Source organism: Anabas testudineus, chromosome 10 (assembly GCF_900324465.2).
Source record: "Anabas testudineus chromosome 10, fAnaTes1.2, whole genome shotgun sequence".
In the NCBI taxonomy this organism is placed as follows: domain Eukaryota; kingdom Metazoa; phylum Chordata; class Actinopteri; order Anabantiformes; family Anabantidae; genus Anabas; species Anabas testudineus.
Genome location: NC_046619.1, coordinates 22,778,026 through 22,792,371, shown reverse-complemented (window position 1 = coordinate 22,792,371; position 14,346 = coordinate 22,778,026). Strand labels below are relative to the sequence as shown.

Here is a 14,346-nt window from a genome sequence, read left to right as displayed (position 1 = left end):
GCAGAGTTTTATTATCTGTTAAAAAGTTGAGAATTAATTAATTAAGAAAATACTTCTATCTTTATTTTTGTTCATCTGCCTTTTTAATGCATGTGGACATTTATGTTGATTGTTCATATAATTAGTCATTTGGAAAATAATTCTTTGTCATCTGACTTTGAGAAACTAAAATTATTTTTGGACTGTGTCATAGACAGAGATTTGTTGACAGCTTGGCCATAAGTGATTCTTTACAGGTGTATTTTTTTCTTCACTGATCCACAGACGCTGATTTATAGGTTTACTCTGTTACTTAATGATCCACAATAAACTTTATTATTTGTTGTACAGTAGCAATATTAATAGTGATTCACACATAAATCGTCGGAAATGAATCTCCCATATATTTGAAGTGTAATTATAAACTGACAGATAAAACAATTATAAGTTATTGTTACTGTGGTAAAATTATCGCTATGTGCAGACATCTCAACACACAGCTGAATTTAAACCAGAAAGAAAAACCCAGAAACTAAAAAGGCAACAAGTTAAAATCCAACCTCTAAAAAATACAGTGCTGCTGAATTCAATAAGGACGACAGTAGTGCATTTAAAATAATAATAATAATGTTACTCATAACTTTTTAAGCAGCTTTTTTAAAATTAAGTCTAAAATCGGTCTGATCGGTTAAAACTTTCTGTAGCTCTTAATTGTTCATGTCTTTATTCTAAACTCGTTTGTCCCTGTGTTTGATCAATAATCGGAATAAATCCAGTATTGATTCTGTTTCCACTGCAGACGTCTCTAATCTAAATTTTCTGGCAGAAATCCAGACACTGAAGTTACGAACCAGAGCTCCGAATTTGCACAACCACATTGTTTATTTGTCCATTGAATTCATCATGTGAGGAGGACACACAGGCTCCTTCTCCAAATGAATCAAAGAAGCTCTCTGAACACGAGTTAGCCGTCTTCTTGGTTGATGAACATTTATATCAGTACGTAACTGATATCAGCTGTTTGAACACAACGTCACGTTACTTCATAACAATTAGTTATGAGACCAATAATCGATCTTTAACCACAACAATCTATGAGCAGATGTGTCCTGCTGTAAAATACGAGCACACAGATCATTTGATGAACATTATAAATGTTGAAAGCATTTATAACACACACGGAGTTCGAGTCCATTGTGCGACAACTGCCTGCTGCTGTATTTTAACCACATGTGACAAATGTGAGGTTGAAGGATTTTTACGAAAACATTCAATATTTTCACAAACTAAAAAAGAAAAGACGTTTTGGTGCCATTGCAAGAAACAATAACTTCTACAACAAACACTCGTATAGGTCATCGATGGTCAGGGCCAAACGACATGTAAGGACATAAAGGTCGGAGGACGTGGACCTTCTGCACATGTGCAGCCCAAAGGCCTCGGATGGAAAACTGGGCACAGCAAAGCTGCCTGTTGTTGTAAATACTTCTATTAAGGGACATGAAACAGAATAATAATACGAGTTTACATCAGGTTAGTCTCATATTCACAGCGGTGGATATGAAATAGTCTGTTCACAATGTCTACCAGAAAGAAAATAACAGACCTGCCTTTATTATTAAGAACTGGAATATTAGAAAGTACTGATCCCTGTTTTTATTGAGACTTCCTACATGTCCCTGAACACAGGTCATTTCTCTCTTCAGCTTTCAAGCTACTTTTCTGGTTGGAGTTCACAGCATCACTGCGATTACATTCAGTTTCATACTGGACGTAGCTGCAGAGTTAGTCAGTTTCCAGGAGCTGTTTTATTTTAAGTTGTGATAAAATGCCTCTACATGTCATCGTGATGCTGTGGAAACATGTTTTCTACCCATTTGTATGCTGTGAACAGTTATTCAGATGACATAACAAGGATAATGTGAACCAGGCCTTCAGAACACACTAAACACTAAAGCAGCTCTCCCGTATGTTTTCTTCATAAAACCTGCAAACCTTCATGTCACTTCACTCTTTCTATTATTTCAGACACGTCAAGTCTTATAGTTGATAACTCTGAGCTTTAACTTTGAATAAAAGCAGAGAAAACCACTATTCTAATGCTACACGCTAACACGTTCCTGTGTCTGTTTGTGTGGAGTATTTTTATGGTATATACTTTTGAAAATACAGCTTTAAAAGCGGCTAAAAAATGAGTTGAATTATTGCTAACGAAACGATAACACCTGCTCCGTTGCTACATACAAGCTAAGCTAACAGTTTGTTTTTGGAGGTTTTCAGGACTGAACTTCATCTACGCTTTTTCCTGCCTGTAAACTGTGTCATGGTGAACAACAGCTAGCGAGGCCATAAAAGGCTTCAGTGTTTACGACCCGCCACCATCATCAAACTTTCCATAAAGTGGAGTTTTATGACCATTAGTTGGTTAATGGTTCACCTGTGGACAGGTGACAGAGGGAAACAGAAATAAGATGGACGCCCAGTTCACACACACACAAAATCCTCCTTATCTCTTCTCTCAGTTCACTCTACCCTCCTTTATTAGGCTCTTCTACGTTTCACCTTTAAATAAAACTAAAAAATCAGTAAGGTCATAGAAATAATCAGTAGTGGAAATATCAAGGTACATTTACTGAAGAAGTGTAGTTAAGTTTGACTTTTATTTGTCATTTGTTAATGAGTTCTGTCAGTTTCTTTTGACTGAGTGTGAAACGACATAAACTGCAAAAAAACATAATGTACGAATAAAAGTGTTTAAAGAAGAATAACATATCCGTATTTATATATATATATATATATATATATATATATATATATATATATATATATATATATATATATATATATATATATATATATATATATGAAGGGACAACGATAAATGAGTAAAATAGCTGCACTACATTTTTAATTGTGGAACTCAGGAAAAATATCGAAGTACTGAGACATAAGGTGTGTTCCACAGGAAAGTTCCTGATACTTTTCCTTCCCAGGAACCAAAGTCCAGAAACCTTCCTCAGGGTTAAAGTCCCTTCAAAGGAATAGTTATTTACATTTCCTCTGCACTTTAATCTTCCAAATCCCCTGAAGGATTAAAGAGGCGACAGTTTAGGTTTATATTTTTATATTTAATGCTGAGTTTCCATTGATACGAGATTATATCATTTTATGTTTTAAAAAGTGCTGAAACAATTTTTAATGTCTCTTAAAAGCTCTCTTAAGGCCCGCCTTCCCCCGTCCCACTCTGTTCAGATTGACCAGCTGCTGGCCTAACCCTAACCCTCATCGTCCTCTGTAGAGACAATGGGTCAGACTAAATCCTGGGTGTAGACACATGTTCACCTCAAGCTTTGGGCCTCGACTGTTTAACACAGTCAAACGATTTCACAAAAGTATATTATATACAATACTACAGTATAATATAATGTAAAGTATATAGTATAGGTGGCCTGGTGGCTCAGTGGGTAGATCATTGGCCTGAGATACAGAAGGTCTGGGGTTCAGACACCTGGTGTGTCCTGGACCAAGACATCCCCCCAGGGGGATGGGTTAAATGCAGAGGACCAATTTCATCTGTAACATGTAAATGTGACAAATGACAAATAAAGGTGTTTCTAAAGGTGTGTAGTATAGTATATAGTATAGTATATAGTATAGTATCTCTCACTCACCATTTGCAATGTACCATAAAAAAATAAACCAAACTATGGATGATGACAATAAAAAACTTTGCCTCATTAAAACTTATATTACCTTTTAATTATTTATATAAACTGTTGAACTGTGTAGATTATAAAATTATATGTATGTGCAAGGAATAAACTTCAGACTAATCTGAAATAAATGTAAATGTACTGATATAAAACTAGACAGATTTTAAAAAATGTGAATAAATTAATTTAATGAAACATTAGTTTAAAAAAAGATTAATAAAAAAAAGATTGTAGAAAAAAATGTTTCAGAAATATATTAAATAGATTCTTTAACTGTTTCGTAATTAGTGCCACTGTAAGAGGAAAGAAAAACACACAATGAAAGTTATCGTATTAATGTAAGTGATGAAATATTTTATTGATATTTTTAAAAATAAAAAGAATTTCAGTTAAGGCTGTGTAAAAAATTGATAACATTTAATGTTAAAATATAAACTAAACTGTACTAAAATTAGTTTAAAAACCATAAACTACATTCATGTGGATTAAAATTCCTTGACAGACATAAGTGGTGGAAGCAGAAGCTGCTCAAATGACAATAACATCAATCTAACGTCTATAAACTCTTGAAAACACAAATACTTGTGTGCAATGAGAATTATTGTGGCTTTTATGTGATTTTACTGCAGCAGACTAAACTAAATACTCATCAGTGTAAAACAATAAATCTCCCATAAATCCATAAAGACGCAGATAATTCCACCTCAGGAGGGTGGCAGTCGGGGGAGGTTTGAATCCCAGCAAAACAGTGCTCACGGGCAAGGCAACAACTGGACCCGAGCGGATCATCGATTTTTGTTTGATTGTCATAACCAGAGATATGGAAAATTGATTGATGATGATCTGAACGTCAGTTTACATGAACTTCACCTTTGATTCCTGCTGTAATTTCCCTTTTAGTTTTTCTGAGATGCTGTGAGGCGACACACGAACACAACAGGAAGTTGATATTGAAATGCTTCCATCAGATTGTTCTGTTCCCCTGATGTTGAAGCCAACGTTCCCTCTGATCTACGAGGAAAGAGTGTTTCTTTCACTACAACCACAACAATCTGCCAAATGTCACTTTACACAGGTGATTTGATTCTTTTTGATTGTTCAAACCTGGTTGGTGGATTTCACCTGGCTGTTTCCTGTCTCAGACTCAGTTCATTCTCCACTAACATCTCGCTGATCACAGAAACTTTGACACCTTGGAAACAGGAAACATGTGGATCATCCGATATTAAAGGTTTTATCTCTGCATAGTTTTGTATTTAGAATCAAATCAAAGCTGAAATTCTGAACTGTCTCATTTGATCCTAAACCCAAAGGTGTTCAGTGAAAAACAAAAACTACTTTCATTAGAAAACGTTTTAAACAACACAGGACAAAGCAGGTTTTTATCACCCAGATTGTAACAATAACGGCTGCTATTGATGATTCAAGTCACGTTGGCAGCAGCAGGATGAATTCAAACATCTAAGACTTCATCAGAGGGAAACAAGTCGAGACGAGAACTTAACAACTGAACACGGGTTTCACCTGCTGAAGATGGAATTAAAGGCAGAAACCACCCAAAACAAACAATGACTGGCCTTCATCATCCATTGACACACAAACATCCACGCTTTTGGACAGTGGGACTGAAGAGAACTCGCACCCGGGTACTTTGTGAAACATCAGTTCTTCATCCTCTAATCCAACAGGACTTTATTAACACTTTTTAGGATCCTACTCGCAGAGTGGACGACACGTTGACTGCTCCATTGAACCTATGAGGACAGAGACCTCAGATGCTACCAGCGGTGTCATCTGCAAAATCACAGAACAACATACATGTAGTTGTAGATATAAGAGTAAGAGTCTATTAAAGTAGCCTTCATCTGTGGATCTACATGTCCGTCACTTATTGATGACACACAACAACACAGATGTTGCACAGTAAGTTTGTTATGTTGCAGGACGCTGAGCTCTCAGGGCCTCGGTAGAAACCATCCTGCTAATTAACAGGTTAAAATACAGTAAGATGGAGAACTGTATTGTATGTGATGAATTTTTACTGATGAAGTTTTGTATTTTAAAAGCAGCAAGTTTCTGCAAGTTGTAACATAAATCAATAAACGCTGTAAAAGCACAATATCATCGTCCAAAATGTAGAGGGGGTAAATAGAAATACTTCATTTTAGTTTTAATGCACTGATTTAATCTGATCTATCTAAAAACTATTCTCACGTTCCCATGTTGCAAGGTCAAAAAGATAAATTACAAACAGTGAAATAAACTATTTTATCACTATAACTATTTCTCCTCAAACTATAAAATAATAAGAGCAGATCTCTAATGGATAAACATCAGTTTCTCAAAGAATTTTAAATTAATAACATAATAATTAATAACTACATTTTTCAATTCTACATTTTAGAATATATGAAAAGTTGAGGAGGTTTATGTTAATTATTCCTTATTTGAAAATATTACTTTAGGGATTTAGATTTATTGAAACATAAAAATAATGTGTCCAATTCAAAGCCTGCAGGTGCAGAAATACAATAAAATATCCACAGTTGGACATATTGTTATTTTATTAATATTAGCACTATTTACCTTCCATTTTGTACAGGTTTATAAATATTTGTTATACTTAGTTATAAACCTTTTTATTTTTTCTAAATTCAAATTTGTAAAACTCAAAGTTGGGGTGAATTATTTTAAATAACACTGAACAATAAGGTTAGTGTAATCTAATGTTTATCTGTAACTAAGAATAAATAACCACATAAAATATGTTAAAATAAAGTTTAAACTCATCAAAGCTTTGATTAAACACTGACAACATAAGAACTGTAGCGTGTTCACACATCTGTATCCACAAAATACAGTAAAACACCAATTCATATTATATTTTAGCATATTATTACATATTATTATTTTATTTTCAGATGAGTTTTATTAATTATTTCAAAAATCAAAAACACCCTGAACAGAATTTTTTCAGGATCTTTTCAAGAAAATCTGCAGTTAAGTTAAAAAAATAGAATAAAATCATAAAACGCTTTTTAACTCATCAAACAGCAGAGAGGCAGTGTCCATATAAGAACCTGAATATGGCGTCATTATTATTATTAGTATTAATATTATTATTATTGTGTGACATGTTTAATATCTATAATAATAATAATAATAATAATAATAATAATAATAATAATAACCACTCACTAACGAATGGAACGAATGAATGAATAAATGAATGAGTGAATTAATTAACTAATGAATTAATTTATTCATTAGTTAATGAATGAATGAATGAATGAATGAATAAATGAATGAGTGAATTAATTAACTAATGAATTAATTTATTCATTAGTTAATGAATGAATGAATATGATGGATGGTGGACGGATGGAGCCGCCGTCGCTCGGACCACAGCTCCGTCGTTTCTAACTCGGACTCTGCTCCTTTGAAGTGCAGCAGCGGACTGTGATGCAAATGGAGGCCGATGGAGAGGAGAGGAGGGGGGAGCACCGTGGTGGGGGTGAGGTCAGCTGCAGGTGACCTGTGGAGGTGTAGTCTGATTTCTGTGTTTTAGTCTGTGGATAAAACGTCTCTCGGCTGGTTCGCGGTCCGTGATACCTGTGGAGGTGAGGAAGAGGAGGAAGAAGAGAGGGGGAGGGAGGGCAGGGAGGGAGATAAGGGCCATAAACCGGCCCATGTGACTGCAGCAGCTTTTAACGGGCAGCTGATGGAGAAGCCGCACTCAGAGAACAGGTGGAGGTGCGGACACACTGACGCTCGCTTTACCTGCAGACCAGGTGAGAGAGGAGCCAGGCTGGATCCGCAGTATGCTGAGGGAGTCCCCTCACCTGGAAAGATGTACGTGAGTTACCTGCAGCTGGACAAGGACCCCGCCATGTACCCACACCAGAACCCGGTGACCCGCCACCCGGGGCTCAGCCTCAGCCCGCAGAACTTCCCGGTCCCTGCGCCACCGCAGTACTCTGACTTCGCGGGCTACCACCACCACCACCACGGCATCAGCAACGACCCGCACTCGGCCCAGCAGCCCGGACCGGGCGCCGGCGGCTGGAGCACGGCCTACCCGCCTCCTCCGCCCGCACGGGACGACTGGTCGTCGCACCACTACGGTCACCCCGCCGCAGCCGCAGCAGCGGCGGCCGCTGCCGCCGCAGCGGGAGGAGCCCCCGGGACCCCCACCATGCCCGGAGCGGTGGGTCCCACTCTGGGGTTCAGCCCCCCGGAGTTCCCCGGGCAGCCGCCGGCGCTGCTACCCGCGTCCCTAAACGCGTCTGCGGGGCAGCTGTCCCCCGGATCCCCGCAGAGGCGGAACCCGTACGACTGGATCCGACGCTCCTCCGAACGGCCCCCCAACACAAGTAAGAGCGGAGTGATGCTTTAATCGGTTTCTGTCCTCATGTCGGAGGAAATGTGAGAATGAACCTGATAATTAGAGACCGTGTCCGTGCAGCAGCTGCTCGGACTGTTTCCCATTTTAATATGAGGCTGATAGCGGAGACCGTGATACTCAAATGTGTGCACACCTGTGCTCAGATAGGAAGCAGCAGCCTGACACGAACCAGACCCGGTTCAGTTTAATGATGGACGTGAATGAGCTGCACGTATGGTTTAAATGGTGCAGGCCAGAAGTTATGAAAGAAGTACAAGTAAAAAGTAGATGTTCAAATTAAATGTTGCATAAAAAACGGCAAAATAAGACCTTTGGGTTGAATCGGACCTGTTTAGGTTCGATTAGTGACTGGGATCAGTTCACATGAAAGTTTCCAAACCTTCGTGTGTTAAACTTCATTTTTCTTCTTAGATAAACTCTTTAATTCACTTTGAATCTATTCATTCTTTCTGGTTCTTTATGAATCATATGTTCTTCTGTCATTTATTCATTTTTCTTCTTAGATAAACTCTTTAATTCACTTTGAATCTATTAATTCTTTCTGGTTCTTTATGAATCATATGTTCTTCTGTCATTTATTCATTTTTCTTCTTAGACAAACTCTTTAATTCACTTTGAATCTATTAATTCTTTCTGGTTCTTTATTAATCATATGTTCTTCTGTCATTTATTCATTTTTCTTCTTAGACAAACTCTTTAATTCACTTTGAATCTATTAATTCTTTCTGGTTCTTTATTAATCATATGTTCTTCTGTCATTTATTCATTTTTCTTCTTAGACAAACTCTTTAATTCACTTTGAATCTATTCATTCTTTCTGGTTCTTTATTAATCATATGTTCTTCTGTCATTTATTTCTTCTTCTTTCTCTCTGGTGTTTTTTTTTTTTTTTTTCTTTGAATCAGAGAAATAATATCGATCAAATCAAATGCGAAATATTCCCACCGTGTCTCTTCGTCCTGTCTCCGGATCAAACATTTGAAGCTGTTGTGATGTTAATGCCCTCCACCCCTGCTCCACCCCTGCTCCACCCCCGGACATGTCGCTCGTCCTCGGCCTTTGTCTCCCGCTTCTCTCTGGGCGGAGAAGACAAGAGTTTACAAGATAGTTCTCACTTTGAAGTGTGAAGTGTGACTCAGTCCCACTTTGAATTCACTGACAGAAACAAGTACATTTACTCAGGTACCGTTCTGAAGTACTTGTACTGTGAGTACTTCATGTTTGTAAAACATCTTAATGTTCACGAATTCAATTCAGAATGTTCCGTTTTTATTGGAAAGATGAGTTATTCAGTAGTATATATGATATTATAGTATATATTCAGTAGTATATATGATATTATAGTATATATTCAGTAGTATATATGATATTATAGTATATATTCAGTAGTATATATGATATTATAGTATATATTCAGTAGTATATATGATATTATAGTATATATTCAGTAGTATATATGATATTATAGTATATATTCAGTAGTAGATATGATATTATAGTATATATCAATGTTATATGATATATAGTATATATCAGTAGTATATGATATTATAGTATTATTCAGTAGTATATATGATATTATAGTATATATTCAGTAGTATATATTATATTATAGTATATATTCAGTAGTATATATTATATTATAGTATATATTCAGTAGTATATATTATATTATAGTATATATAGTATATATATATTATATATTTCAGTAGTATATATTAATTATAGTATATTCAGTAGTATATATGATATTATAGTATATTTATAGTACATATTCAGTAGTATATATTATATTATAGTATATATTCAGTAGTATATATATGATATTATAGTATATATTCAGTAGTATATATTTTATTATAGTATATATTCAGTAGTATATATTATATTATAGTATATATTCAGTAGTATATATTATATTATAGTATATATTCAGTAGTATATATATGATATTATAGTATATATTCAGTAGTATATATTATATTATAGTATATATTCAGTAGTATATATTATATTATAGTATATATTCAGTAGTATATATTATATTATAGTATATATTCAGTAGTATATATTATATTATAGTACATATTCAGTAGTAAGTATTTTGACTTGAACAAACACGTCAAACTTTGAATTAATGTACAGAGTTAATATGATTAAGTTTAGTAGTTCAGTTTCTGAAGTTCAGAATCAAATGCTATCTCTAATAAAGTATGTCATTATTATTAATGTTATTCTGTAGAATCCACTTAAAATCATTTACAGTGTAAGATTCAGATGAATGTTACAAAACCGAATTCAGAATTATTAGATTCAATAAATAAACACTTTTGAAGAACAGATAAGAAATCAATTATAAAAAAGATCAAACATATTATGTTAATTTACTAAATTAAATGAATGATTTAAAAGTCTGCCCATTACAAAAGTTCAGCTTTACACCTCAGCTAGTTATTATTAGTTTTTCCATATTTCATGCAGCAGACAGTTTACACCACCACAACACCGTAGGTTTTTGTTGCTCTATCCTATTACCTTGATACTTATCTCTGCACACAGAAGCTCGGAGGTGATCAGCAAGTTTACTTCATTTGGGATTTTAGAGATGGGTCGGGTGGAATAATAAGCTCACATATGGGTTAAAACACATAGCACAGAGTTTTCAGGAAAACATATGCTGATGAAGGAAACTTGACATGAATTGGTGTGAACTGATTCACATTAAAACAGTAAAAATAATTTATATTATTTTAGAAATTGTGAAAGCTGTGTCGCTGTAGGTGTAAATTAACACACAAAGGGTTTTTAAAGGTGTGTGTGTGTGTGTTAAAGTGTAAACTGTTCATTTGAACAGTTTTACGCCTGAAATCTGGACGTAACTTAATAAAAGCGGCTGAATTACTACTTAAAGCCAGAGCTCGGCGAGTTTGTGTCTCTGTGGGGACAAAGTGAAGAGCTTTTTGATTTACGCTCCTTCATTAGCGTCTCTCAGAATCAAACTGCTGTTTTTTACTTTCTGCCAAATGAACAGACAGATGTTTCCCCCGAAACTAAAATGTTTGAGTTTTAATTCGCCCCAGTGACCAATTACAGAAGACAGACGGTGTGTGTGTGTGTTTAGTGTTAATACTGAATCAGAGCGTGTTCCAGAGAGCTGACGGCCTTTTAATTCACTTTAACACAGCTCTTTGTTCCTGCACACTGATCCGTGTTGGACAATATTTCTGTCAGATTCCACACAGATTTAGCTTCTTTCAGTTTTTTCTCTGGTTCCTTCCTTCAAACCATTTCTGACCCTTGTGACAGCCCAGTATCCTAAGCGGGCCTCCTAGAATCTATGTTAATGTGCTAATAATTAGTCTTTCCTCACTTGTGTTGTGCTGGTGATTGACTGTATTGAATGAACTTGTGCTATGGCGGAGGAAGTACTGATCATGTCTTTCAGTAAAGGTTCTAATACCACCCAGTAGTTTTTAAGAAAAGGTTTATTAACCACTAGAAAACCTTTTTACAATCAGATTAATACAGCTGAAAACTTGTTGGAAAACAAGGAAAGTCGCTCCAGACCCGTGAATGATACGATAACAGCTGCAGTGAAGTGAGATAATTCAGGTCTAATAAGGAAAAGTGATTATTGATTGAAACAAAATGTTGTTTGCATGAGAAACGAAAACCTTGTTTTATACCTTCAATAAAGGACGGGGCTAAATTTAGTCTCCACCACTGTACAGTTATAACAATATTAGAAGTCTCTGCATGATGTTGTTTTCATGGTCCTTTTATATCTTTATAAATGTATATAGTTTAATATCTGTGTGGTGATTTTTCTTTTGCTTGTCATCGTTTTGTGTCTCAAGGATCGACTTAGTCTCTTCACGTTTCTTCTTATAGTTGGTATGAGACAGTAGATCCATTTGATCCATCCACTTCTCCAATTCAGTAGTTTCCTGTTAAAGTGGGTTCCGTCTTTCCATAGTGGCTCTCGAGTGTTGTGCAACCATCGTGTTGCAGGAGTTTCCTTATATAAATCATGGATGTACCTTTAGAGCGCACAACACTATTCCAGATGTCTTCACCTTTTCCCAGATCATGATCTTACATATTTAGTGTCTTTGGAAACTTTTCAGGCTCTTTCATAGTTTGATAGTCATGTGCACAGTTCATTTAGCTGGAGAGTAACACCAGTACACAGAGTCGATAAATGACTGAAGGCAGATAGGGCTTAGTTTATGCAAATCACACAGAGACAGGTTGTCTATTTGAATACAGGAGTCATGGTGAGAACACACAGTCCGACGACAGTTTCTGTGAGCAGTTTATAACACATATAAAATACTCCATTTTACATACTAAGAGTTGGTGTGATTTAGTGCAGGTGACAGAATCAATAATCATGGATGTTTCAGGATGTTAAGACATTAAATTAACTAATTAAATCCTTAATGATAAATAAACCGCCAACAAACCAAAACCTCCAAAATAAGGCAGGAAGTAGATGATATTATCCCAAAGTGATTCATCTCAGCAGAGCCCACGTTCAAATTCCTATAACTAATTTCTAAAGACGTTCACAAAACAAAACAAACTCCACTTTACACAGACCTGAGTCTCCCGACACGGAGCTCTGCTGTCACGTTGGGTGACGACCTACAATTCTGAGTTCATACAAATGTTGTTTCTAGAGCATGTGTTTCTTTTGAAGAAGAGTTGAAAGGCGACTTCATAACTTCTACATTCATTTTTAGCTCTTTTGTATAAGCCTCACCTCCAGTTGTGGCAGCTGATGAAGCAAACTGTGAAACTAGTGCTGTACAACAGAAACTTGAAATGTTTTCTGTCCTTTCCATTGAAAGGACCTGGGGAACAAAGTCCGGGGTCATCAGTTCATCATTAAACATCAAAAAGCTAAATTCAAAATTCAATCATCTGTCTCCTCAAAAGATGTTGTCTGTGACTATATGTCAAGTTTGAATTTAACAGTTTTTTGTGAACCTGGTTTTGTTTTACAGACGGGAAGACGCGGACAAAAGACAAGTACCGCGTAGTGTACACCGACCACCAGCGTCTGGAGCTGGAGAAGGAGTTTCACTACAGCAAATACATCACCATCAGGAGGAAGGCCGAGCTCGCCACAGCTCTCAGCCTGTCAGAGAGACAGGTAAACCATGGCAAAAACACTGAAATTAAATCTTGTCATTATTATTTTACACATTAACCTATGGAGCCTCTAAAGGGACACTGGCAAAAAAAACCTCTTGACATCAAGACAGATTCCTAGTGCTGTAAAGCACCTTTGCTTTTCTAACTTTATCCAAAGTCCTGTTGATGCCTGAAACCAAGACCACAGTCAGGACTAGAACTATTGTCTCTGGTTGTTGTATCGACCTGTATCCAACCCAACGACCTGCAGCTTCATTCATTCAAAAGCACGTTGTCTCTGAATAGCATCCACCAAACATAGCTGGGAAAACAATTTAGTAATGCTGCCTGTAAACATAAAGTGATTCTAAAAGTTTTTCAGGTTTTACATGTTTTCTTTCTGTCCATAAAAACAACATTTCTTCTGTTCCAGGTGAAGATCTGGTTCCAGAACCGCCGGGCAAAGGAGCGCAAGATCAACAAGAAGAAGCTCCAGCAGCCGGCCTCCTCGACCACCACGCCCACGCCTCCCATTGGCAGCAATGGCAATGCAGGGGGAGGTGGAGGAGGAGGCGGGCTCCACGGAAACGGCAGTGTCGCCATGGTGACGAGCAGCAGCGGCAACAACGGTCTAGTGTCCCCTTCGTCCCTGCCTTTAAACATCAAAGAAGAGTACTGAGGATGCTCTATTGGACGCTAACTGGACTAAAACATCTCCCAAATAAACTGAAAAACGTTTTGCATCACATCCCCTCTCTTCTGAGCAAATGTCAATAGGCGACATCACAGGCAACAGTGCGTCTCTCCCATCAGACTTTTGTTGAGGATAATTCCCAACCATGATTCCCCAGCTGGGACGTTGGCAAGTGAAACCAGCCTGTAGAGGGATGTTCAGCCTCATTGACCGCTAACAGCAACGTAAAATGTTATCATCACATGTTCCGCATTATTAGCCTCAACGATGCTTAGCAGACATGCTAAGGGTAGGTTCTAATCGCTGGTTCCGTTTTGGATCCAGAGCCACCCTCTTAAAACACTGAAAATCATCAGGCTCAAGCAAAACGTATCTCTTCTCAAGTAATTCAGTCACGTTCTCCCTTTAGAGACGGT

The 14,346-nt window shown here is 36.7% G+C and overlaps 1 protein-coding gene across 1 annotated transcript; it reads left to right on the top strand.

Annotated features, from left to right (window-relative positions):
* The first annotated feature begins 7,542 nt into the window (after window positions 1–7,542).
* Window positions 7,543–13,915, top strand: cdx1b (caudal type homeobox 1 b). The gene is made up of 3 exons (XM_026357547.1): window positions 7,543–8,065; window positions 13,107–13,255; window positions 13,670–13,915. The coding sequence occupies exons 1-3, from the start codon at window positions 7,543–7,545 to the stop codon at window positions 13,913–13,915; spliced, it is 918 nt and encodes a 305-aa protein (XP_026213332.1).
* The last annotated feature ends 431 nt before the right edge of the window (window positions 13,916–14,346 follow it).

What these genes read in the sequence shown, in the direction of transcription:
- cdx1b (XM_026357547.1), top strand. Translation starts at nt 7,543, where the DNA reads ATGTACGTGAGTTACCTGCAGCTGGACAAGGACCCCGCCATGTACCCA. An exon ending in CGAACGGCCCCCCAACACAA is followed by an intron (nt 8,066 to 13,106) that starts GTAAGAGCGGAG and finishes TTTGTTTTACAG; the next exon opens with ACGGGAAGACGCGGACAAAA. An exon ending in TCAGCCTGTCAGAGAGACAG is followed by an intron (nt 13,256 to 13,669) that starts GTAAACCATGGC and finishes CTTCTGTTCCAG; the next exon opens with GTGAAGATCTGGTTCCAGAA.